General features: G+C 43.1%; 1 protein-coding gene across 4 annotated transcripts in view; it reads right to left on the bottom strand.

Moving 5' to 3' along the window:
* Window positions 1–6,800: 6,800 nt before the first annotated feature.
* Window positions 6,801–25,609, bottom strand: part of USP43 (ubiquitin specific peptidase 43) — a 56,661-nt gene continuing 37,852 nt past the window's right edge. For 2 of the 4 annotated variants that reach the window (XM_039847344.1, XM_039847345.1), the window contains exons 10-15: window positions 23,884–23,961; window positions 22,847–22,973; window positions 22,391–22,739; window positions 20,193–20,351; window positions 19,088–19,252; window positions 6,801–8,554 (exon numbers count right to left, since the gene is read on the bottom strand). In XM_039847344.1, coding sequence (XP_039703278.1) covers window positions 7,467–8,554; window positions 19,088–19,252; window positions 20,193–20,351; window positions 22,391–22,739; window positions 22,847–22,973; window positions 23,884–23,961 — 1,966 coding nt within the window. In that variant the 3' untranslated portion in view covers window positions 6,801–7,466. The remainder of the gene's footprint in view (window positions 8,555–19,087; window positions 19,253–20,192; window positions 20,352–22,390; window positions 22,740–22,846; window positions 22,974–23,883; window positions 23,962–25,609) is intronic. The other 2 variants (XM_039847346.1, XM_039847347.1) reach the window with 1 other exon arrangement.

Below are 25,609 nucleotides of genomic sequence, written 5' to 3'. Positions count from 1 at the left end.
AGGTTTTTCTCTCTTATACTCCCTTGCCATAGTGATGCTCCAGGCACGAATGTGTCATTCAAGTCAAATAAAGCCTGTTAGAGGGATTTCTGAGGCTGGCTAGAATTATTTGAAAAGAAGCAACACTGGTTAGCATACATGTCTAGAACTCCTTTGCTACCACAGAGCTGAGGGAAAGGTGCTTGAACGTGAAGTCAACAAAAAATTAGAGCCAAGACATAGAGAAAAACTGAATCCTAATATAGTCATTTGAGACTCAATTCAGCCATGACTGTAGTTAATGCTTCACCTTGACTTTTCAGTTATGTGAGTTAATAAACTCACTTTTGACCTTAAACTGGTTTGAGCTGAGTATCCATGACATGCATGTAAAAGGATTTATATTAATGCAGCTTCTTTAGGGAGTCAGGTTTTTGTTCCTTTGCCCTGAAATGATAGAATCTCAGAGTTGCAGAGGGACCTTTAAAAACACCTAGACCAGTTCCACACAAGCCACCACACCACCACCATTCACAGTGTATTTGAATAATTCATGTCAACTATGATGAGAACATTTTTTACAGAATTGCTTGTTGACTTGTCAAAATGTAAGTTCAGAACATGCCCTGGGTAGGAGACACTTGGGTTCAGCCATGGACAAGAATAAATACAGCTCCTAAATGGTCTGAACAGTGTATAGATGAAGTTAAAGGATCTCTAAAAATGGAGTGGATAACCTTTGGTCCATTTCTCGTAAGGTCATGAAATAGAAGATCTTTTAAACCTTTAGAATCAATTGCATGTCAACAAAGGTATTTTCCCAGCTTCCTATGAATGCAACTCCCTAGCCCTCTAAGGATCTACCTTATGTCACCCTATGATACCCAATCCACAAGCCCCAAACCAAAGCAACTGTTCCAAGAACTGGAATGACTTTTAGCATTCATGACTGACTTGACTGACTCGAATATTCTATGGACAGGTCACTAAGCCTCAGTAATAGTGATAACTAATGTCTGCTAATTAACTCATTTAATACTCTCAGTAATCCTATTAATCGGGTCCTATTATTATCCCCACTTCATAGATAAGAAAAGCAAGGCACAGAGGAGCTCAAGTAACTTGCCTAAACTCAGACAGCTAGACAGCTACAGAGAAGGCTTTGAACCTGTGCAATCTAGCTCCAGACTCTGGTCCTTTAATGACCGTGTGATTCAATAACTAAAGACTTGGGTCTGGAGAGGAGTTGAGAGGGGACATGGTCCAATATCAACCTACAGATGAGGAAAGGGAAGACCAGAGAGATGAAGCGACTTCACTAAAGTCATTCAGCTACTTAATGACAGTCTCTACCCAGGTTCTTGCCTCCAGTTCAAGATGAATCCCTGTGGCAAGAGGAATTAGAGTGATACCATTAGGTCAGGCATGAGGTTATCCAAAGCCCATGCCAATCAAGACCTCAAAAATCCTTCCCTTTAGACCCAAAGTTTAGACAGAAGGAGCTGAGGATCTGTGTACACAATCCCAGATTAGGTCACCCCAAAATGCCCGATGAAACTCAGCTCTGTGGGGCTCCACCTCAGTCTCCCAAGGGTACTAAGACCATGTTCACTACATTCATAGAATTTTTTTCTCAGGTCATCCTTCAACCCTCCCAAATTCTTGTGTTCTCCACATAAGAATTGCAACAGAAGTGCCCTAATCTGAGGAATATAATTACCCTTGACTTCCATCTTCCATCCTGTGAAGTCAAAGAGCCTCTGTCTTTGTCCTTGACCACACCATGTATGTCCGTGTTCAATCCTGATGTTTTCCTTTGCAGGAAATGTGTGGACACAGAAAGCCTCAGGAACAATAGCACCAGGCTCTATTGTGGTGTCATCATGATGTCACACCAAGTTTTACTAACTGAGGATGCCTTTGGGGATATCCTAGGGACCACAAGGACCATGTAGATGAAAGATTAATCTATGGCATAATAAAATATATCTGTAGGTAGGGAAGATATTAGAGAATTTAGCTATAGAAAAACAAAAATGGATTGTTCTTGGGGACTATTTGTAATTCTCTCTTGCCTGGTTTTAAAGCTGGCATGGAAGAATTAGTGCAGTTCACACCCAGCATTTCTCTGACCACTTTGGTGTGCTTCTTTTGTGGGGTTAATTTGCCATAGGCTGGTGTCCATCTAAAGAAAGCCTCTTCTGTACAACATAGAGAACAGGATATGGAAGTGTGTGTGAGTAACCTGTTCCCCCCATTAATGCAGTGATTACACACAGCTTCTTAACTTATTCAGAGTAGGACTTTCATTAGAGACCCTTTTTTATATTGTTTATTCAGGTAGAACTTTGAGAGGGGGATTGTTTGAAGGACTGATCAAGCTTGCAGGAACCCAGCAATAAATAGTAAATGCCTCAAAATTTGTCCAGTTTACCTTGAATGTTACTTTCAAAAGAGGGTGTTAGTTTTTTTTCCCTCTGAAACTTTCCGTACTTCTCAGAAAATAAAATAAAGTTTGAGGAACAGGGAGCTATGTTTCTAAAAGAAACATTAAATTAAGATTCACCCAGAGAGATCGAGTTTAAAATCACCTCTGGCTTGAAGCCCTGGATATAACTTTCAAGGATGACCATGGAGATGTTGGTAATGCTTTCCTCATCATGTGGGGAAAACTGGACTCTGAAGGACAGGTTGCTGGTCTGGCTAATACAACCCAGACATAATTATTGTCATAAAGAAATGAAATTCAAAGATACCAATAAAAGGGAAGGAATCCAGACTTCAGGAGACAAGAAGAGGTGTGGCTCTTTCCTATGTGTACTATCCATCCACCACTTTGCGTGTCCCCCAACAGAGACAAAACTTTTCTACCTTGCCTTGGGTAGCAGATGAGTGACGTAAGCAAGCAACAGATCTTTAACGGCTGTGTTTGATTTAAGTAGAAATGCTGCTGGATAGGGCTTCTGTTCAAATGAAGACCTTGATTTTGGTGATAATGAGAGAAGCCCCAAGTGGCCAAGCCCAGGTAATGTCAATTAGCCATCAAAGGTAAAATGGACAATCATGTCATCAGGTCTCCAGGGATGGTATGACATGTTAAAGATGCTGGCTATGGCTTAGGCTTTCCAGTAAACAAATCATCAGGCAGGCTACTCAGGTCTTAATTAGTTGGAATAACCAAAAATTCTCCAGCTGTGGAAAATTAGAACTCTGACTTACATTTAAGAGTCTTGACTTTTAACCAATTCCCTGACCTGAGTCAGTTCACAAATTCAGACCCCTTAAATGGTAGGATGATTGGGTCCCACTGTGGAAAAATCCTGCTCTGTCTGATATCATGTCTGTCCCATAACCCTCTGTCTCAGCCATTCCCAAAAGATACTGCAGCCATTTGCCTCGGCTAACACTAACCCAAGGAACTCAAACCACCACCGGCCTTTGTCAAGCTGCCTTGCGGTGTATGGTGACCTGGTGATAAACAGAGTTCTAATTCAATTTTATATCTTGGCTGGCTTAGTGGAAACTAGGCCCTTTCTGAGAATAGTTCTACATTCTGAGTGTTTAATGGTCTATTTGACTCAGTAAGTAGCGGAATGCCCCTTTGGTTTCCCCTGGCCAAGTTTCACATTACCCTGTGTATCACAGAAACTCCAGGCCAGGAAGCTGCACCTGGAACTTAGAAAAAAACACCAGGAGGGCCACCATTTATTCCAGTACAGCTAGGCTTCAGCACTTGGTCAGTTGGAGCTGCAGGAAAAGGCAGCCGGCCAAGAGCAGGTATTGTTTTATTTCCGAGCAGAGGGGAGAGGGATTGCCTCGTCCCAGGGAACAAGGGTCTTCCCCAGGGATGGGAACCTGTGTTGGGGAGGACTGGACCATAGGAATAGCCAAAGGGGCAGATAGTGCCCATGGGAGCAACAGGAAGTATCCTTGGGGGCAAGCACAGCCCAGGGAACGCTTTGTTCATTGTCCTCCTTGGGACTGCTGACCCAGCAGTCCTCTTTGCCTCCCATGTCCATGGAGGGGCTATGTTGGAGTTAATCCCACACCCTGTTTGCTAACTTTATAATACTTCCACTACCTGACATCACCTTAGTTATGTTTACTAGCTCTTTGTCTCTTCCAACTAAATATAAGTGGCTTGAAAGCAGGAACCATGCCTATGTTATACACTGTTACATTCCCAGAGCCTGAATAGTGTTTATTATTCAGTAGGCCCTCAAATGTTTATAGGGTAAATTATGGTAAATCAATCTGATGTCGCTGGAGCAGTCCTTCCCAATAAATAAAGTCAGTCAAAAGCAAAGCTGCAAACCTGGAAAAATCAGAAATTAGGCCACAAGGACTTAAAGCCTTCTGTGTGTCTTGATTCCTATCACCCATCCACTAGCTCTCAAATCTGGTGCAAAAGGTTCATGGGACTTGGAGAATAACTGCATCTGTCAAAGACTTAATCAAGTAGCGAGTCCAATTACAGGGGCTTTCTCAGACCTAGTCTCCTTGCTGGAATAAACAAGTATAGCTCCTAGCACTCAAAATGAAACTACTGATCTGGCAAATGCATCTTTTTGCATTTTGATAAACAGAGAATACCAGAAACAATTTGGTTTCAACTGACAGGGTTACTTGTATACCTTCAGAGAGGCAGCCTTACTATTTCTAGTGATTCAGAGCATGAACACCAGAGCCAGGTTTAAATCCTGACTCTGTTACTTACCATCTGTGTAACCTTAGGCAAATTACTTAATCTCTCTGTGCCTTAATTTCCTCATCTGTAAAACAGAGATAAAGGATAGACTGAGGAAGAGTTGTTTATCTTCCTCATAACTCATTATGAACTAAAGAGTTAATATTGTAAAGTGTTTAGAAGAGCATCTTACCCACACAGGAAGTGCTATAGAAATGTTAGCTGCAACCATTAAACGTTACCTTTGCAGCTCGGATACATAATCAGGTCAGCAGGTGCTTGATTAACTGACCATCCCTCAGGACACAATGCTGTGCCAGATCACTACATGTGATATCCTGCTGATCTGATCTGTAAGGCAAGACGTAGTGATTCCCAGAACTGTCATTAAATAACTGCTAGATCTCCTCCTCGGTAGTCTTTCTCCTCTGACCCTGTGGGTCCTTGGAGCTTCTGACACCAATATGACCTCTGAACCCAAGATTCTAGCCTTGCAAATGCTTCCTTACACTAGTGGAAGAGAGCAGGAGTGGAGGATAAAAGAAAGGGGCCCCAGACCTGGGGGACATTTTGGGAGTCAGGAGTGAGCTATCATCATCAGACCAGTGACCATGCCTCAGGAGCAAGGATAGATAGATCCAGGAAGAGTAGTTGGGCCTCTAGAAGAGGACTGAGAGGCCCTTTCAGCCACGCTGAGCTAGCCCAATCACTGGCTATACTCCTGTCTGACCCAATGGCTTTTAACCTTCCTCAATTTACAAATTCTCAGGGGCATATTTTTGATTGGAAAAAAAAGCATCCAGGCATTTCTTCCATGCCTCCTCTGTAGGCATCACTTGACCAGATGCCTGTAGCCTCAAATGCATGGCCAAGGTTGGAACCAGGCCCCAATTCTGGCAGAATTCTTACCCTACCAGGGTCAGTCTTCCCTACCAGGTTACTCTAGAGGGAGAAATGACTTCAGAGAGGGGGTTACCAAGGGGCCTCAAAGCATCCTTGTTGAAGACCCATGAGGGCAGATATATTCACCAGTGTGTATGTATAATTGCCTCTTTCTAAACCTCCAAGTTCAGGGCCTACAGCAAATGCTCCAAGTCATGGAGCATTATGGAAACACTGCTAACACTTGCGACCTGCTCACGATTTCCAAGGGTATTCTAAAGGTTGAGCCCTTATAGGAGAAAAGCCTGGAGGTGCACATCCGAGTTATACCCAACCCCTTAGAGGACAAAGAAAGAGAGGCTGTGCTTAGGAAGAGCATGGAAGCTAAATATGACAAATGAGAGTCAACTGAAGAGAAAGACCCAAATAAAGCAGGAAGACTCCTAGACTCCCATAACCCAAGAGGGCATAGACAACCACATCTTCCATTCTTCCTGAGCGTACATCAGTCAGGACTGGAAGAGAACATGGACTTCTTTTAAAATGCAAACACACAGCTCTACTGGTATACATATGCCTTCTGGATGGCTCAGGTGGCTGGGTCTTCTTCCTGCTTCCTCTTTCTTATCTCAGTTCTTTCTATCTTAAAACTCTTGCTCAAAAGTAAGCAGTCTTTCTCAGTACGGGGAAAAAGGGATCCCATTCTTTCTCTTTAAGAAAAAAAAAGTAGCAGAGACATACCAATGAGTCATGCAATATGAATGAGGAAAACTGAATTTTTGGAGTCAGGCATCTTGAGCACATGGTTCCCATCACAAAGGATGTATTTCTTTAAAAAGGGCTGTTTAGGTACAGACTTACCAGTAACCTCAATGTCAGGCCCCAGGCCTAGGGTCAGGCTAGCAGCTTCCCAGTAAGTGGTAGGATATTTGTTAGAACCGCTACTGAAGCGCATGCAAAGCTCTTAGGAACAGGACGGTCCGACAGGCTTAGACTCTCCGGTCCTCATAAGTACGAAAGAGATCTTAGAGAGCAAGACCTGAGGAACTTTCTACTTCTTATAAAACAGCAAGTCATTTTAATTAAAAGAATTTTAAAATTTAGAAACAACTCAAGGTACAACGGTCTAATATAAATATTGAGCCAAGTTGACGCAGCAGGAACAAGATCACGTACCAAACTTGAATAATGCAGATAGCCATTTGCATGTTTCACTGATGGGCTTTTATTAAAATTGTACATAGACCTCATACTTATTTTTTTTTAAAAAAAAAGAACTTCATTTTTTTCATAGTATCAAAATAGTTACCTTTTTAAAAATACCCTGAAAATATTTAATGCAATTATTTATATATATATATATTAAATGTTCTCTTAAAATCTCAATCATCTCTCTCTCCTAGAGTCTTGCCTTACTGTCACTACCACTTTTTTGGCACATTCAATGTTTTATCCCAGAGAAGCATTACACGGAAAAGAAGCTTTTCCTGTTAACTATTTAAATTTAAAAACAAATTTTTAAATAGGAGGAGCCAATAACAATATTTGATTTGCAACTGAGATTTGCATTAACGAGGCTTCCCTACATTGTTATGCTGTAAGGTTTGCCCATATCCAATCACTCTTTAGTACAGAGATTCAGGTCCTGGAATATTTATACAAAACATTTGTGCCCTGAATGGTAAATGCTGACCCAACAGCACCCCCTAGTGTTCTGTAAGTATAAAAGCAGCCAACAATACAGGTAGGTAAATTTGGTTATGAGGTGTTTGAAATCTAGAGCAGAAGACAAAAAAAAAAAATTCACGGGTCGCAGGACAACTAGCTTCCCCAAATCCCATTCTCGGCACAGGCTGCCTACAGCTGCTCAGTGCAGAGTCGAGAGAATGCCAGCTTCACACAATACTGGAATATACCATCAAAAGCTAGACTCTGGTAATGTTTTCTTTCGACCTAAGGAAAGAGTGTGGTATTTCACTTTTTGCAAGGTGCCAAAAGGAGGCTGTTCCCCAAGAACACTCCCTTGTAATGTGCTCAAGGCACTGGGCCTTGTGGGCCTACTGGCCTTTCGAGGGAGGTGGAGAGAGCTGGGTGCGGACCGGACAGCCCCCTCCATGCGGCTGGCCGGGCCCCTAGCCAGGCTCTCTGGAATCCTCAGGGAAGGGAATGAGCCTCGAGCCTGCTCATCCACAGCCAGGCTCAGCCTGCCACTCTCCAGGGAGACTGGAGACACCTGGGGGGTCACAGCAGCCCTGTCATTCTTCTTGTTCTCCTTCTTCCAAAACACAGATCTCAGAAGGGTGAGGGTCCCCTGTGAGAATCTGCCTGTCTCGGAGTCCCTTCCTTCTTTATTAGCTCTGACCTTGGCTAAGGGATTTCGGCAAGTGTCTGCACTGTTTCTAGATAATGCCATAGCACGTGAAGGCTCTTTGGGGGAGGATGCTCTGCTATTGCTCCCAGCCTGGCCACTTCCCTTCCAGTTCGTGGTCCTCAGGCCCTCCGGCCAGGCTCGTTTCTCACTTTCCATCGAGGGCATGACTGTGAGGGGCAGGTCAAATTGCTTAGGAAGCCTGATATCCTGTCTTGCATTTTCCTTGAGTTTCCTTGCTGGGTTTAGACCATCTGAGATTCCAGGGACTGCGCACTGGCTGGGGTGGTCCGCAGGGCAAGGCACTCCAGCCAGTACTCTCTCGTTGGTTCTCCCACTATCTTCACTCTTAGCAGAGAGGGTGGCATTTGACCTCAGCACCACTGACTTCTCATCTCCACCAGCAGCGCCTGTCAACAGCGGCACGATGGACTGGCTCGTGGATCGAGGTCTCCGTCTGGACTCCAAGTACTCCACCAACTCAATAGATGCAACAAGTGGCTTCTCCCTGTGTCCAAAAGACCACCGGAGGGGCATGGTCTTGAAGGCCCCTGGCTTGGCTCGGGATGGGATGGGCGCCTTCATGCTGATGCTTCGGCCTCTTATACCCCGGACCAAAGGCGTGGACTCTAGCCCTCCTGAAAGAGACACCGAGAGCATCAGTGCCCAAATATCCCTCCAGCTGCAATAAGAGTAACTGCAACACTAGTCATTTAACAAACACTGATTGAGCACCTCTGATGTATCAGGCACTGTGCTGGCCATTGGGGATGCGGTAGTGAGCAAGACACTGTAGTTCCTGTCCCCAGAATCACCATGTTTTCACTCACTATTCCACTGAATCCATTTACAACTTTGAAGCCACAGGACAAACCAGCGTCAGAGAAGGTAGCTAGCTAGCTACATCCTAGCAGTGCAGACTCCTGATAAAGCCCAGTCCCTGAGGCATGAAGCCCTAAGATTTAACATCATTTTCATTCATCTTTAAATACTTCCATGAAACAGAATGCTCAGCAAAATTCTATTTATTGAACTTGCTTTTTCAGGTCAAATTAGGTGCTTGCACCTTTCAAATGCAAGAATCTCAGATATTCTACCCTGGGCTAAAAAGAAAAAAAATGAATTGTGTGTTTGATTTTATCAAAGCTGCCATATCCCTCCATTGGATGTTTCGCAACATCTGTACATAGTTGGAAAAGTTTTTGTTATATATTGTTGAGAGAGAAATAGAGTCTAGAAAAACATAGTATAACCCAACTTGCAAAAATATATATGCATATATATGTGTAGATGTGTGTGTATGTGTATGATACGTGCATGTGAAAACATACAAACACGTATGGAGAAATAAATACTAAAATGACAAGGTATGGAGGGGGTGATGGGGGTACTGTCTATGACTGATTTTCCTCTTAATTATTTTCTATATCTCAATTTTCTAAAGGAAACACATAAAACCGAGGCCATGTGTTTTTTCTTAAGAAACACTTATTCAGTCACAAAAACGATTTCATTTATAATAGCATCAAGAAGAAGAAAACACTTGGGAATTAACCAAGAAGGTGAAAGACTTGTACAATGAAAACTATAAAACATTACTGAAAGAAATTAAAGAAGACATAAATAAATGAAAACACATCCCATGTTCATAGACAGGAAGACAACATTGTTAAAATGCTAATATTACCCAAAGCGATTTATAGATTCAATGCAAATCCTATCAAAATCCCAGTAAAATATTTTTGCCGAAATAGAAAAACCCATCCTAAAATTCATATGGAATCTCAAGGAACCCTGAATAGCCAGTCACAAAAAGACAAATACCATATGATTCCACTTTGAGGTACTTAGAGTGGTCAAAATCAGAACGACAGAAAGCACAAAGCTTAATCAACTATCTGGGGCTGGGAGAGAAGCGATACGGAGTTAGTGTTCAATAGTTACAGAGTTTCAGATTCACAAGATGAACAGAGTTATGGGGATGGATGGTGCCGATGGCTGCACAACAGTGTGAATGTGTTCATTATCACTGAATGCTTAATGGTTAAGATGGTAAACTCTATTGTGTGTATTTTAACACAAAAGAAGTAAAAAAGAAATAGTCATCTGTCATTGTACCATTAAGATGTCTTGATTTACAAGATGCCTGCGATCACTGAGAAACCTTCAACTGAAACATACAATGCACATGGTACAGGGGCAGTCACATATATTTATAGAAAGATCCTAGGTCAACTACGCAAGCCTGTCACCCACAGCTGTCCTCTCTCATCATGGAGCATGAGAACTCCAAAAATGAGCAAGGACCACTGCCACAGGAAACCCTTGTAATTAGTAGCACAGCCAACTCAGTCACGCTACATGGAGAGGGTCCAGGGACTTGCAGGGGCACGGGTGAGAGAGAGTTCAAGGTCAGAGGAACCCAAGGTACAAGGGGTCCCATGTGGCCAGCAGGGAAACTGCGACGCACCTCAGCCACGCTTCCCAGATAGAAATGACCAGAAGGAGCAAAATGCCATTTAATGACAGGAAGAGTTTGACAGCATCACAGAAGTTCCTTGAGAATTTTACCTATCAGGTTCCTCACATAATTTTTGGTATTTTTTTCTTTAAAACACTTCTTTAGATTAGCCAGCAACAGACACAATTGCACCCAAAATACTTTGTAATCTCAGTTTTGATTGACACTGCTGCTCCACCATTAAATTCCCATACCCCAGAGGAAAAAAAAAACATTCTGGGGTCTGAGATGTGTGTGAAATCTTTTTCCTCTTCCATAGCCCTGACAAGGGCAGAAAGAGAAGCTTTGTATTAAGAGGACAAAGCTGTGACTTTTAGCCTTTCGAAACAAGAGACCAGGGCCTGCAGCCCTGGCAGGTGGTGAGATGGCTTGGCAGGGGCTCTGAAGCTCCGACCTCCTGTTCTTCCTGGTATGAAAGAGCCTGAGGCCAGGCACACATCACTGCTGCAGCTTCATTTCACGGGAACCACAGTTGCCCACGCAACTCCTTTCTCCTCTTTCTCAAGATGGCAGTTGGAAAGCACTTTTGCTATCTTTATTTTATTTCATTCTATTTACTGGACTATAACAAGATCTGAGAGCTAGAGCTTTAGATAAATGGAGAAAAAGATGGCACAAGGACAGAGGGAATAGGAAATGCAATGCTTACTGTTTACCAAATATCTTGTTTCTGGGGTAGGGATGGGTAAGTCCCGTTGCTCCTCCCACGGAGATGCTGGGAGCTAGAGGCTGAGGTGTTCAAAGACCCCTGAAAGTGGGTCTCTCCCCCTGGGGAATCTGTGGCCTTGCTAATGTCCAGTCTGGCTTGAGAACCAGAAAGGGCCTGCAGTCTTAAGCCACGCTGAGGATGCGAATAGTTAAGTTCTTCCTGAAGGTCATACAAGCCCCGGAGCATACATAATGAGCTTCCCAGGTCCATAAGAAACCTCCTCACACAGATGGTGTCGGTGCCACTGGTGGGCACGGACCCCACCCACAGCTCCACCCACACAGTGGCTCTGGAGCCAGCAGACGCTACACTGAGAAATGTCACATCTGTTTCTATGTGACTTTTTATCCTCAGCGAATGAAATTGAGCATCCATCGACCTCACAACGTGTGCTGTGAGCAGGGGACAGGCAGGAGGCTCTCTTCACCCATCCTTGGCTCACCTGCAACAGGGCAAGACTTTTAATTTCCTTCCTAATTTCCTTCCTTCCTTCCTTCCTTCCTTCTTTCCTTTCCTTCCTTCCTTCTCCTCTTTCTTTTCTTTTTTCTTTCTTTCCTTCCTTCCTTCCTATTGTTTTATTGTTTTATTGTTTTTTGAAGTTTTTTTATTTTTATTTTTTTATGTTGACCTTGGTTAATGAAATCCAATAAGTTTCAGCTGTACATTTTAACAGTAAGGCATATATATTTACACTGTGTGTTCACCTTTCATAGTTATATTTCTTTCTGTCACCACATATTTGACCCCCTTTACCCCATCTACCTTCCCCCTCCCAGCTCCCCTCTGGTAACCACTAGTCTATTGTCCATGTCCGTGAGTGCAACAGGGCAAGACTTTTCCTAGTCCAGTGCTATTGGTCTCTCCAAGGATTTTCACCCTCTTATGCATTCAGTAAATATTTAATAAGAGCATACTGTGTACCAAGGACAGTTTTCAGTGCTGGGGATACAATCATGGAAAAAATACAGTTCCTGTTCATTATGGGATTTGACAAAGAACAAAACTATATAATATCATGGGATGGAATGATAAGAGCTATAAGGAAGAATGATGGGGAAAAACAGGGTGGTCAGTGAGTGGTGAGTGATGAGAAACCTGAGTGAAGAGAGGGAGGAAGCCATGTGGAGATCTGGGGAGAGGGGGCAGCAAGTGCAAAGGCCCTGGGGCCAGGCAGGCTTGGTGGGTCAGGGAAGCAGGAAAGGGCCCACCGTGGTCGAAACCAAGGGGGAAAAGGATCCCCACCAGGCATCTTCATCTTCTGAGACTCTATCTATACTTGGAGACATTTCTGTCTCTGGTGCAGAGTGCAACCTGGGGCAAGCCTGACCCCCAAACATTCCTCTGGTCCTCAAGAAGGTAAGAAGAAGCTACACAGATGAGCTGAGACTTCTTCAGCTCTGAGAGTGAGCCAGTAGTCTGAGACTGGTAAGAAGAAAGGCTGCCTCAGGAGCCAAAGCCACTGCACCTTCCACCACTCTAAGAATCACCACCACTCAAGAGAGGGTGGAGGGGAGCCCCACTGGGCACTAACAGAAAAAAACAGAGCACATAAGGGGGTCCAGCAATCAAAGGATAAGAATATACAACCTCAGAACAGCCCCTTAATGAAATAGAGCCACTGGAGGAAATAGACATCTTAAAATTAAAGCTCTCAGGAGATTCAAGTACAGAACAATAGGGAACTGAAAAATATGACTTTCAGGTTTTTAAATTCGGTAAATGAATTGGAGGCCTCCAAGGTCACTGTTGAGACTCAAATTAGTGGCTTGAAATTACCTTGAAATTTATAAAAATTCTATAGTTGTGAAAGCAATGTCTCATGCCAGAGAGCAAAATGACAAAAAGAGAAAGAAATCACAGGGAAAAGCTAGAAGACTTAGGAGACCCAATAGGCAAATAACAGCAATTTCAACAGAAAAGGACATTTCCCTAAAGAAAAGCCTGCATCTGTATAAGGAAAGGCCTCTTCGAGTTTTTGGTAGGGTTGATGATCAAAACACATACCTAGGCATACTCTGGTAGAATTTCTGAACTCCAAGGTCGAAGACAGTATCTCAAAAGCTTCCAGCCAGAAAGAACAAGTGACTCTCACATGAAAAAGAATGGGCTTCTCACCTGCACCCCTGAGGCCTGGTAGGTCGTGGGAAAACATCTGCAGACACCTGAGATAAAAGAATTGCAACCCAAGAGTCTTCCAACCAGCCAAGCTACCATTCACTCCCAGGTGAAAGAAAATATTTGTGGCTATGCAAAGAGGTAGAAACATCTCTCACATACTTGAAAAGAATATATCACGCATAATCTTGAACAAACACTAATGAATCAAAACTGAGGTGTCAGGACAGAAGACGACGGAAAGAAGACAGTGGTGTTCAGTGGACCCTGAAATTGATATACCATCCACCCATGTCGGGGACAGATGGTCTTAGGATATCTAACATAAAGTTAAGTAAGTGTGTTTGGGATGGGAAAGGTGCTGCAAGAGGAATTCTAATTACAGTCTGGAAGACTATTAAACCATCTCAGCAACATCTAAAAGTTGGGGATTGAGGTCGGGGAGCTCCTTAAACAAACCAGAGGGAACACGTGAAAGCATTTAAAGCTCTCATTTGCAGGGGGATGACATGGAAGCATTATGTAGTTCTCATGTTTGGGGGGATAAGAGAGAAATAAAATGACTTACATGAAATAATTGGCTTCTCATATACACATAATAATAGGAAAATGCATTCGATTATAAGTTAGAAAAGAAAAAAACTACAATTAGCAAGGTAGAAAAGAACAGCAGAACTTCCAAGCAAACAAGGGGGGAAAAAAGGAACAAATAGCAGCATGAACAAATCAGTAAAAATAAGGAAAAAGAAAAAAACAATAGAAAAAGCTTTAAATAAAATGAAATCAAATCTTGTAGTTGTTACATTAAATATGAATAGACTGAATCTTACCATTATAAGACAGGCTCTGAATTTTTGACATTTAAAAAGGAAACAATATACTGTTTACCGGAAACTACTTAAAACTAATTCTAGAAGAGTCAAAAAGCAAAAGAGAAGGGAAAAATGATACCAGGAAAATGCAAACAAAAAGAAGAAGGAAGGGGTGAAATTATTAATCTTGAACAAAGTGGAATTTAAGATTAAAAGCATTAAGCAGAAACATCATAATGAGAAAAGACACAATTTATAAAAAAAGATCAAATAGTCGTCAGTTTACAGATACCTATTAACAAGGCAGCTAACAATATAAAACAAAAATTATTAAAGTTCCTAGAGTACTTGATTAAAAATACAGCTATACAGGATGGTGTCACTATACTTCTTTCCTAGCCAGGCAGTCCTAGATAAGGTCAATTTAAAGGCATAGGGGAATTGAATACAACAATCAATTCACCTAATTTAATAGTAATGACGTAAAGCTCACATCCTTCAAATAGACTATACACACACACACACACACACACACACACACACACATACATATATATATATATATATATCATTTTATACATAGAACTTTTTACAAAATAATGCTCATGTACTTGATCACAAAAAGGGAATGTTTGAAAACCACATCCTTGGATCACAATCCACAAAATTAAAGACTAAAAAGGTGGCCAAAAATTCTTAAATACTTGAAACTCCCAGATAACCTTTAGATCAAAGGAAAAGTCAGAACTGAAATAACATGCTTTCTGGAAAGCACTGGAAGAGAGAAAACGAAAACTTCGAGGCCTAATAAAAACCATAGAAGCAATTTATCATCAGGGCACCTACACTACTGAAAACTTGAGGAAGCTTAAGTCCCAGGGCCCTTACTCCCAGGGGGCTTCTGAGAAAGACCCCAGCAATTTTCCACAATGTCATGTTTTCATAAACGTTGTAAAAGTAAGGTGTTTTTGTATCTTTTCTTGTATAGCCTCTCCTGACACATATCCTCAATAATATAAGGTGCAGTCCCCACAAAACTTGTATCCGTCCTTTAGTTTAAAATTCCCTCATTATTACAATGTCAGATAACCAGAGTTCCTCAAAAGATGAAGTTCCCAAGCTATCAGTGTCTCTACAGAAGACTGTGGCATTTGGGAGGGTCAGTTCTATACTGAACGGCACCATCCCTGGGCATTGCAGGACATTTAGCATCCCTGCCCCCAGGGGACTAATTGCCAGTAGTCCCCTCAACTCCTGGTAGTAAAAAAATTCTCCTACAAACCCACCCACAGAGAGAGGAAGTCGTACCAATGACTGCTGAAAACCTAAGCACTAGATTTTGATCTTGCCCAGGTTCAGTACTGACAAGATAGCAAGGCTGGATTTTCAACTATTTTGGAGCTTCTCAAATGGGTTTCAAAATCCATAGCCCTTTTATTCAAATCCCGTTGGAAACAAGTTTCTTGCAGTGTCTGAACAGAATAAACTCAAATTTGGAATTTACATCTAAGAGCCACAGAGTCAAGAGCCTGGCAGCCGGAGGGCACGTGGTCTGTCTGCGGCCCTGCTACTTGCCAGGGGCTGAACTTGTGACCCGCTACTTCCAAGGCCCAGCTTTCCCCTTTGTAAGAGGGTTGTTGATTTCACCTCTCCCAGAGATTCTGACCATTAGATAGGATAAATAAAATGCCGGCCAGGGTTTGGAGGACAGTTATTCTTCAATATTATTTCTCTTCCCACACTAGCCCTGTCTGTCTCTCTAGGGAGTTTTCTGAAGCTGTGCCTCCCCTCTGTCTGAGCACCATTTTGAAAAGTTTGGCTATGCTTTGAAGTTGTCTCTTTACGGGGATGTCAAACATATTTCTCCTTGAGAGAACTGAGAAATGGCCTGAGGTACGCTGGACAGAACTGGGATGAACTTATGAGCTCCTCAGAGGCTCCTGCTGATGGAGATGGAGAATCTTAGGAAAGAATGCCATATTTGTTCTAGAGACAGAAAAGTACAGTCATGAAAATGTGAGGGGAAAAGAAATGCCCGTGCAGGGTGAGTCAGAACAGAATGCATTAAATAGCATGCCTACACAGAAAGGCATTCTAAGGAAATCAGACATACGCAATATGCACGTAGTGGTACTCTGATCACCATTTGTCTAACAGTGAAATACTGGCAGCCAAAATGACAAACATTGGGAATAATTAACCAAATTGTGATACATAAACCATTATAACCCAGAAGGTTGGATTCAATGATCATCTAAAACCACTTGCAGCTTTACAAATCTATCATCATATATTTATTCACTGACAAATACGGAGCAAGAGTCCGGTACACACCAGGTTATGTGTTGACTACTTTGACATGATGGTAACTTAAAGTATAAAGAAATAAGCAGCTGATGCAAGACACATACACTGTGCCTAGCAATTCTACTCCCCAGGTATATATCCTGGGATTATATACCCAACAGAAACAGAGACATATGTACAACAAAAAGACATAAAGACGTTCACAGCAGTACTACTGGTAATAGCGTGAACTGGAAACAACCCCAATATCTAACCACAATAAAATAAACAAAATGTAATCTACTCTTATAATGTGGGAGATTTTGATGAGGGAAGTGGTATAGCCACCCAGGTGGGGATGCCACAGAAGGACACCACTAGACATTTCAGAGACAACCCACAGCAAAATTCGCATGGATTTTTGGAGAATCCACAAATAACTCAAGAATCCTTAAATCTACAGTGACTCAAGGTGCTTCCTCTGATGGTGAAGGCAAACTCTCCAGGACAGATTAGGCTAGCCTGCCCCACCTGACACACTTTCTTTTCCAAATCCCTGATTGGCAACAGTCAACAGTCAACAGACCACAGACAATATACTCATTCTCTCTCCTTCCCTCCCTCCCTCCCTTTCTCCCCGCCGCCCCCCACCCCGTACAATTAAACTTCTATGCAGAGAGTGTATGTCTCTGAGTTCTTTTGGTTTTCTTTGGACAAATGGAATAAAATGAAAGAAACATTGCTACACATGCTATATAAATCTCACAAATATGGATCAAAAGAAGGCAAACTGAAAAGAATGCATACTGTATGACTCCGTTTATACAAAGTTCCAAAACAGGCAAAACTAATCTTATATGTCCATATATTATACTTCAATTAATTTTTTTTAATTTAGAAAAACTAAATCAGGCACTGATGAGAAACATGGAAACTAAAAATAATTAGAATATGTTGCCACTTTCTGGCTGAAGGACAGGAGCTAAAGACACACACACACACACACACACACACACACACACACACACACACACACACACACACACACACAGTTCTTACTGAAGAACTTTGTTTCTGTGGTTATCACCTTGCTTTCCTGCACTATCATCACGTTCTCCCTTCAGACTGGGTCATCCGAATGCTAACACGCTCTGTTATGTCCTATTTGGCAAAGAAAAACAAACAAAAACTGCTGTCAGCCCACATTCCTCTGAGCCACTGCCCCTTTAATCACAGTCCTTAACAGCAGGTACCCCCTGTCACTTCTTCAGCACCAGTGTCTTCTACACATATTACAGCTACTTCCATTCTCTCCAACCCATGACAGAGGTTCCTAGCAAGTCACTGATGGCCTTCCAGCCTGACGATCACTTACCTATCATCATCTTAGCCTCTCAACAGTATGGGACATAGTTGGCCACTTCCTTCTAGAAAGATTTTCCTTTTCTGCATCTGTGACCCACGTCCACCCAGGTTTCTTCCTATTTCACTAGCCATTCCTTCTATTTCTTTGCTGACCTCTCTGCCTCTGCTCTGCCTCTAGATATTAGAGAGTCCCAGGGTTTGTCTTTATTCTTTTCCATCTTTACAGTTTTCCTAGGAGAGCTCAGCCAGCCCAGTAACTTTAAATTCCATCCTGTGTGCTGATGATTCTCAAAATATTTATCTCCACTCCTTAGTTATCATCTTGATTTGGATGTCTTACAGGAGTCTCAAAATTATCGTGTTACAAATTTCTTGATTTCTCTCCAAAATTGACCCTGTTTCCTATCCAATTCTTCCCCATCTCATAAACTACAATACTAACCTAACCACCTAGTCCTTTAGATGCTAAGCAAACAGTCCTCCTTGATTACTCTTTCCCTCACATCCCACACCAGTAAATTCTGTTAGCTCCATCTTCAAGTACATCCAGAATTGGGCCGTTTCTTCTCTAACACGCTAGTCCAAGCCATCATGCTCTCACCTGGACAATCACACAAGCCTCCCAACTGGCCTTCTTTCTTCCACTCTTGTCCCTCTGTGATGTATTCCCCACACAGCAGCCAGAACAGACTTTTAAATATATAAATCAGATCAATTACTTCCCGCTCAAAATTCCACAATAGCTACCCATTGCACTTGGGGTAAAATGCAAATTTTGTCCATGGGCCAAACGTACATCATGCCCCACCCCCTGTTTACCTCTGTCACTCTCCTCCTCATTCTCTCTGCTCCAGCCACAGCTCTGGCCTCTTCCCACCCTCCCACAGACCCACACTCACTCCCAGACTTCTGCGTAACTCATTCTCACTCACTTGGGTCTCTGCCCCAAAGTCACCTACCTCCTCCTCAAAAAGGCCTTCCCACCCGCCCTATCAAACGGGGCCCTCTGCATCCTTTCTCCCCCACCTTTGGCCTAGATATCTTCTTCTATGATGATTTACCTCTTTACCCTTATTCCTGCTTTGCATCATGTCATTATATTTATTTACTTGTTTACATTTGGTCTTCCCCATTAGACAATAAGTTCCAGGGAGCAGAGAAACTGGAGTGAATAGGGGAGGACCAGTAGGAAAGGGCTAGAACATGGAAGACCTGATTTGAGAGATGAATAAACCCCTCACAATGATGGATACGTTACACTCAAGGCCGCGAAATGCCAGCACTATCCTAAAGATGAGGAGCAATGGTTGTTATAGAAAACAAAAATAAAATCAGCAAATTAAACCGTCATGAAAAAGCATACCCTTTTCCTGACTGGAGAGGCTGTTTGTGAAAATGGGAGGGGCCGGCACCTGAGGCTGTGGGGGGCCAGGGGCAGAGCTCCAGGACAACAGGCTTCCCCTCATGCTGCTATTATTGCTCCCGAGCCTCATGAGCCAGTGATCAGATAAAGAGGAGCTGGTGGAACCTGTGGAAGAAGCACAGAGAGAGAAGGCTGGACCCAACTCCCTCCCTTCAGGGTCCCCAGAGGAGCATCACATGGCCAGACTGGCATCACCGAGCCCTGGAATTACAGAACCAGAACAGAATTACATATATACATGGAAGTTAAAGATCAGAGGAGAACCCTGCAATTGATTAACTATGCAACTAAGCTGAAAGTTTCAGAGAAAGGCATTTGGGCACAGAAAGGAGGGTACATTGATGAGTACTGAAACGCTTTTCATGAAATTACTTGTCACCAACTCCAGTTTTCTAAATATGGTACGTTTTTCATTCTTTTTACATCTATCTTCTGTAAGAGAAAGGCGGACTTTGCATTAGGGTTGATTTAGACCTCCTGGTGCATCTTGGCTTCATTTGGGCACTTTCCAAGAATTCTTGAAGAGAAAATCTGAGTAATTAAAAAAAGATGCTCTTTCATCCCAAAGATAAGGATGGCTAGTTGGCAGAGTGAAATAAGTCACATAAAAAGGACAACTTTGACCCTTATTTTCCTCTAGAATTCCAAGCAAGTTTGAGGTTATCTAATAAACATCTCTGGGGAGTGAGTAAACAGCTACCTTTCCTATGAAGGCTCTGCAAGCTTTATAACTGCCTGTCTCTTTCTAACAGGACTAATGCAGGTTTATACTGTACAAGCTTAATTAAAATCTGGCTTGACATGAGTGAGACCAGGAATATGGATCTCACACCACCAAGAGTCACGGGCTATGGATCCCTTTTCTTGGATTTCAGTATGACCATTCCACAGCCTCAAAAATGGGATTCCAGCCTCTAGTGTTCAAATCTCTACAGCTGCAGCCATGGCTTCCTCTCCTGGTACTTGATGTTTGACTAAGCATCTTCCCAGTTCTTACAGTGACATCCCAGTTCCTCCTCATCCTGTAATGAGCAGCAGCACCTACCTCTCATGGAGCTGCTGGCTGACCATGAAGGGATGCTGTTCCGTTTCTGATAAAATAGAATGTAAGCCCCTCGGGTAATGACCTCATCTTCAAGAAGTGATTCCACTGTGCTGTCGTCGTAACTGTACCACTGGCCATCCAGAGAGTTCCGGCAGTAGGCTGCAAAGGTCCAAACCCCATTATTGGAGCTCTCAAAAAGCATGAAGACATACCTCACTGGCATAGCTCATAAATGGACATACTTATAACACAATGAAAAAAAATTGGTCTATCTTTGACCAGAAGTGAATTTTGTGGAATCAGAAAGGATCAATCAGTTGCACTCTCGGATGCTTACTGATAAAGTGTGCTGCCACTTTAAGCTGAATCCTTATGTTGTAGTCTTTGCTCGGGTAAAATCTCCAATAAAAGGGAGCCCCAAGTTATTTAGCCAGATAGTAATGTCCACGTTTACCCCATTTCTTCTCAGAAGCTTCACAATGCACAGCTCTAATTCAGTATGCAATGAAAATATGCAGTTGGATTATGGATTACTCCTTTCCTACCTAAGTATTGAAGTCATGTATTTAAGAAAATGCTCATAAATAAGATTCCCACCACCTTCCAAACAATTAAAACAAAATATTATCCTTTCCCTCCACATTTCAGTGAATGGTACAATAACCCACTAATCTGGAGTCAGCCAACTTTCTCTGCAATGGACCACACAGAAAAAATATTTTAGGTTTTGCAGGTCACATATGGCACATATGGTCTCTGCCACATATTCTCGTCCTTCTTTTTTACCACTTCTTAAAATGCAAAAACCATTTTTAACTCATGGGCTGTACAAAAACAGGTACTGGACCAGATTTGGCCCACGTGTCATAGTTTGCTGGCCCCTGCACTAGTGCAAGCCAGGCACCTAGGAGTTCATCTTTGCTCTCCTCTTTCCTTTCCACCCTACACCATCCAAAAGCCTGTCTTGAATACCCTGATTGTCATCAGCTGAGCCCTGGAGACATCCTCCTAACTGGAATTACTACTTCTGCTCTTGTTCCTTTCTATCCATTTTCCATTGAGCAAAGCTACTACTTCAGTTTGTAAACTATATATGCCTTTGCTCTTATGCCCAAAACCTTGTAATGCTTCCCATCACCCTTCAGAAAAAAATATTAACTTTTGCCTGTGGCTTATGGTGCCTTCTGATTCAGCCCAATTTTGTGTTACTTACCCATAAATCACTATATTTCCGGCATAACAGGTTTTCATCAGTTCTCGAACATACCATAAGTCTGCCTCAGGGCCTTTGCACATGCTAGTAGCACTGCTCATAATGCTTTTCTTCCCTTTATTCACATAGCCAGTTCCACCTCATCTTTTAGCTCTTGACCTAAAGGTAATATCCTCAGAGAAGCCTGATCTCTATCACAGACACAATTAATCAATTGCCTTTTCATAATGCCAGATAGTGAAAGTGATAAAGTGATAAGCACCTTTTTATTGTGTGTATCTGAAGTTAGACTGAAGTCCTATGAGGGCAGGACTCATATCTGCCATGTTCATCACTGAAGCTCCAGCATCCAGCACAGAGGCTGGCACAGAATGCATGCTTAATAAATATTTGTTCAATGAATGAATGAGTGACGATCATGGATTTCTACACGGTCCAGCGTCTTCCAAATTGTAGGTACATTAGTACACTAGAAACAGAGCACTTTTTGGAAAATGAAGTAAAGCACTTTTTAAATGAAATAATTTGTTATTCTAGAATAGAATAGGCCAAGATATATGATCATGAACAACTGAACAAGTCACTCAGCTATGTTTCTGTCCTTTTATTCATCTATTTCTCTCAAGTTCCTCTGAGGGATGACAATTAAATGTACCACATAGAAATTAAAAACGTGATAGGTAGGAGTCTACATGTGATAAGAGTTCTTATGTTAAATCACAGATGAGGATATATTTGATATAGTTGAAAATTTAGGCTATAACTAATTTTATATTCCAACCAACAACCTAGCTCAACTCTATGGCTTAGACTAGGTTCCCCCACCCCACCTCTGGCAGGTGCCTGGTGTGCAGCAGGTGAGGAGTCAGCTCATGCCAAGTGCCAGAGTGAGCTCAGCATTCCAGGAGTGCCAGGATATCCTGAGGCCCAGGCCACAGCCACAACACATGGCCAAGTTAGCCACAGGCCAAGAGGCAAAGCTCACCTGTGTAATGCCCACCTTGCAGACTGCCGTGGTGATTGCATACAGCATACAAGTCATACTGGAAGTCTAGTGGGTAGCTGGTTGGCAGGCAGGCTGGCTGCTTCCAGGAAGTCCAGGAGCCTGGCTCAAGCTTGGGACCAGCACTCCTCTGGGCCACATGGGGAGCCATGTTGAGGCCACAGAGTGGAAACTTCACCAGCGTGGAGAGCTTATTTCTTCTCTCACCCACTTGACAGAACCTTTTGAGGTGGATGATGAGGATGTCAGGCAGGGTCCACAGACTCAGCTTCACCATGCCCTGCTGGAGGACTTTGCAGTGGGGGCACTTCCACGCATCATCCTGGGCCAGCTAGAAAGGAAGCCACCAGGACTGTGAGGCCTCCATGGCACTTGGCCAACCCACCAAAAGGCAACCAGCCCCCTTCCTGGCCAGGGAGTGGACCCCCAGGGCGGGACCTGCTCCTCCTTTGTGTAGAACTGAAAACATTCGTCCAAGGTACAGCTGTGCTGCTGGTGTGCCTGCTGCTGCTGCCACACACTGTCCGCATCCTGGACCCGCTCCTCCTGGAGGCTCCCAAACAGGCTGCAGAGAGGAAACCAATGGCACTCAGGGCTTCTCACCTCCAAGAGGGGTTGCTCCTAAGCCTCTACTTACAGCAAACAGGGTACAAGTCATCTGGCAGGTGAGACAAAGGAGTCCTACTGGCACCTTGTGTATACTCTAACTTAGCATTCTCAGTCTCTCCCATGAGCTGCATGAGGAACAAAGTCCTTGGCTTATTTGTCTTTGTCTCTTCATCCTAGTGCAGGGTACTTGCTAAAGTGAAAATTGTCCTTTTTCAAAGTAGGGCTGATGTAGCTGGTATTACAGAAGTAGCCAAGGTTAGCCTGAGCTCGAGCCAGAAAGCCTGAGTACAAATCCTGAATCTGTCATGCATGAGCTGCGTGACACTGAGCAATTATTTAACCTCTCCGTGCCTTGGTTTCCACGTATGAAAAGATGGATTATAGTAGTATCTACGCCATAGAATGTGATAATGATTAAATAGATTGCAAATACATAAAGTGCTCAGAGCAGTGACTGGCACAGGGTAAGTGGGTAAGCAACACATAGTTTACAGCTAACACGACCCATCACCATCATCATTACTGTTACAGACGTATCTTATTTATTGTGCTTCACTTTATTGGTTCAGAGATGTTATGGGGTTTTTTTCACTAACTGAAGGCATGACCCTTCACCAGCAAAAAGATTACAGCTCACATTACTGCGATACTCCCTTTGTTGCGGTTGTCTAGAATCAAACCTGCAGGATCTCCAAGGTATGCCTGTACTATCACTGTTGTTTATATACAGACGATTGTCATAGGGATTCTCAGAGGCATGGCATCAAGGAGGTATAGTCACATTGTGGGAAACTGAGCACAGGAAGATTTCTTTGCACAGGCAGGCCTGTCTCTCCCCTGCCGGAGCCAGATTCTGTTAAACTCACCTCTCCTTGACACAGCTGTCCCACTCAATAGCCAGTTTGACATGTGGGGGGCCTCCTGGCCTCTTGAGGTGCAAAGCCCTGAGGTGAGAACAAAGTACCCATCAGAAAGTGTGGAGCCTCCTTCCCACATCTCTGCAGGGTCCAACAGTCTGCCTCCAACCCCAGGACTGATGTTCCAAACAGAAACGCCGAAAACTGAATGTAAACCAAAGTCAAGTATCTGAGGAGCGGCTGTTTGCAGAAAGCTTCATCCTAATCTACCTCTGAACACTCTCCAGTCACTCCCTCAAGAGCGCTGAGGATTTGGTTACTGCAAGGACACAGGTCAGCTCTCCCACTGCAGCCCCAGCACCTTCTCAATGTATAGAGGGCAGTTCCATTTGAATGCCCTGCACAAATCAATTCTGATGATGCCTAAAATGAGCTACTAACTTTCCTCCACCACGATGTGAAAGGCACACCCTCTAGTCCACCTCCACAACCTGAAAGGTCCTCCCTTTTGGACCTTTTAATACCCAGAAACTCTCAATATGAGTCGACCTATAGCTCTTCCTAGCTACCAGGGCTCAGCCCATTTCAGAAAAAGTTTGTCAGTGATAATGCAGAAGAGATATGTTGAGAGTGGAAGACATGAGGTTTTGCCCCAAAATCAACGAGATACATACAAGTGATGGGAAAGTCTACACCTAAGGGTGCTTAAAATGTATTGCAAAAAAAAAAAGTCCCAAACTGTTGCCAGGATGATTCAAAAACAGGGTTTGAGCTCATGGAAGGTACAAAAGTCTGTGGCTAAGCACTAATGGATCTATCTGGTGTGGTGTCATGGCAACATCCCGAGGAACAAGAGCCAGGAGGGCGCACGGAACAAGATGTGTCTAGGAGAAGCCCGCCTAGCTTAGGAAACCCTGTTGATTCCAAACAATGATCACCCTTCTTCACCTTTCTTTAGAGTGGGGGAATTAAGCTACAGGCTTGTGACAGGCTCTCTCTTTACCTCCTCATTCCCCCAAAAGAGGAGAAGCACCTTATCTGGTTGGTGGGACTCGGGGGGAAGGTGGTTGGCTCAGCCCCTCTCAGTTACTCCTTTCTATGGCCTAATGGCTAGCAGGCTGGCATCCTATCTCACCCATATCTTAAGCTTCCTGGAAGCAGCTTCATCCCTACAGATGGAAGACTGGCAAATTGGGATATATATTCGATTCAGGGGAGACACACATTTGCAGCCCTGGATCTAAGCCTCTTTCTAAAGGACTCTTAAATTTTCCATTTCCACAATGCAGAAGGCCTGCAATTAGGGAGCTCTGCCTTGCTAGGGGGCAGGGGTGTTTAAGTCTGGGAAATCTACTCAAAAGCTTGTATTGGACCCACATCCAAGCCGCATCCTTTAATCAGTAAAAGATCATCTAATAAATCTAATATTTTGATTTCTTTCTGCCTCAATCCTCAGTCTACTTTTCAATTGGAGTCTTAAATTGGGGGTGGAAAAGGGGAATTGGTATTATCAGGCTGTAACTCTGTTATATAATATCCCTTAGGCCACAAAAAGAGGAAAGGCATGAGTGTAGCTTAAAGTTTGTTCCTTACATGGGAACAATCATTCATGAGACAGCACCATCTTCTCTCTTGATCACAGACCTGACTCAAATAGGAAAGAGGATATTATTCAATTTTATGGCAGGATGCAATTCAAAGCAACATATGGACATAAATCTCTACCCTGAGGGAG

This window comes from Pteropus medius, unplaced genomic scaffold (assembly GCF_902729225.1).
Source record: "Pteropus medius unplaced genomic scaffold, Ma_sr-lr_union100, whole genome shotgun sequence".
Taxonomy (NCBI): Eukaryota; Metazoa; Chordata; class Mammalia; order Chiroptera; family Pteropodidae; genus Pteropus; species Pteropus medius.
This window is presented reverse-complemented; position numbering and strand designations above follow the sequence as displayed.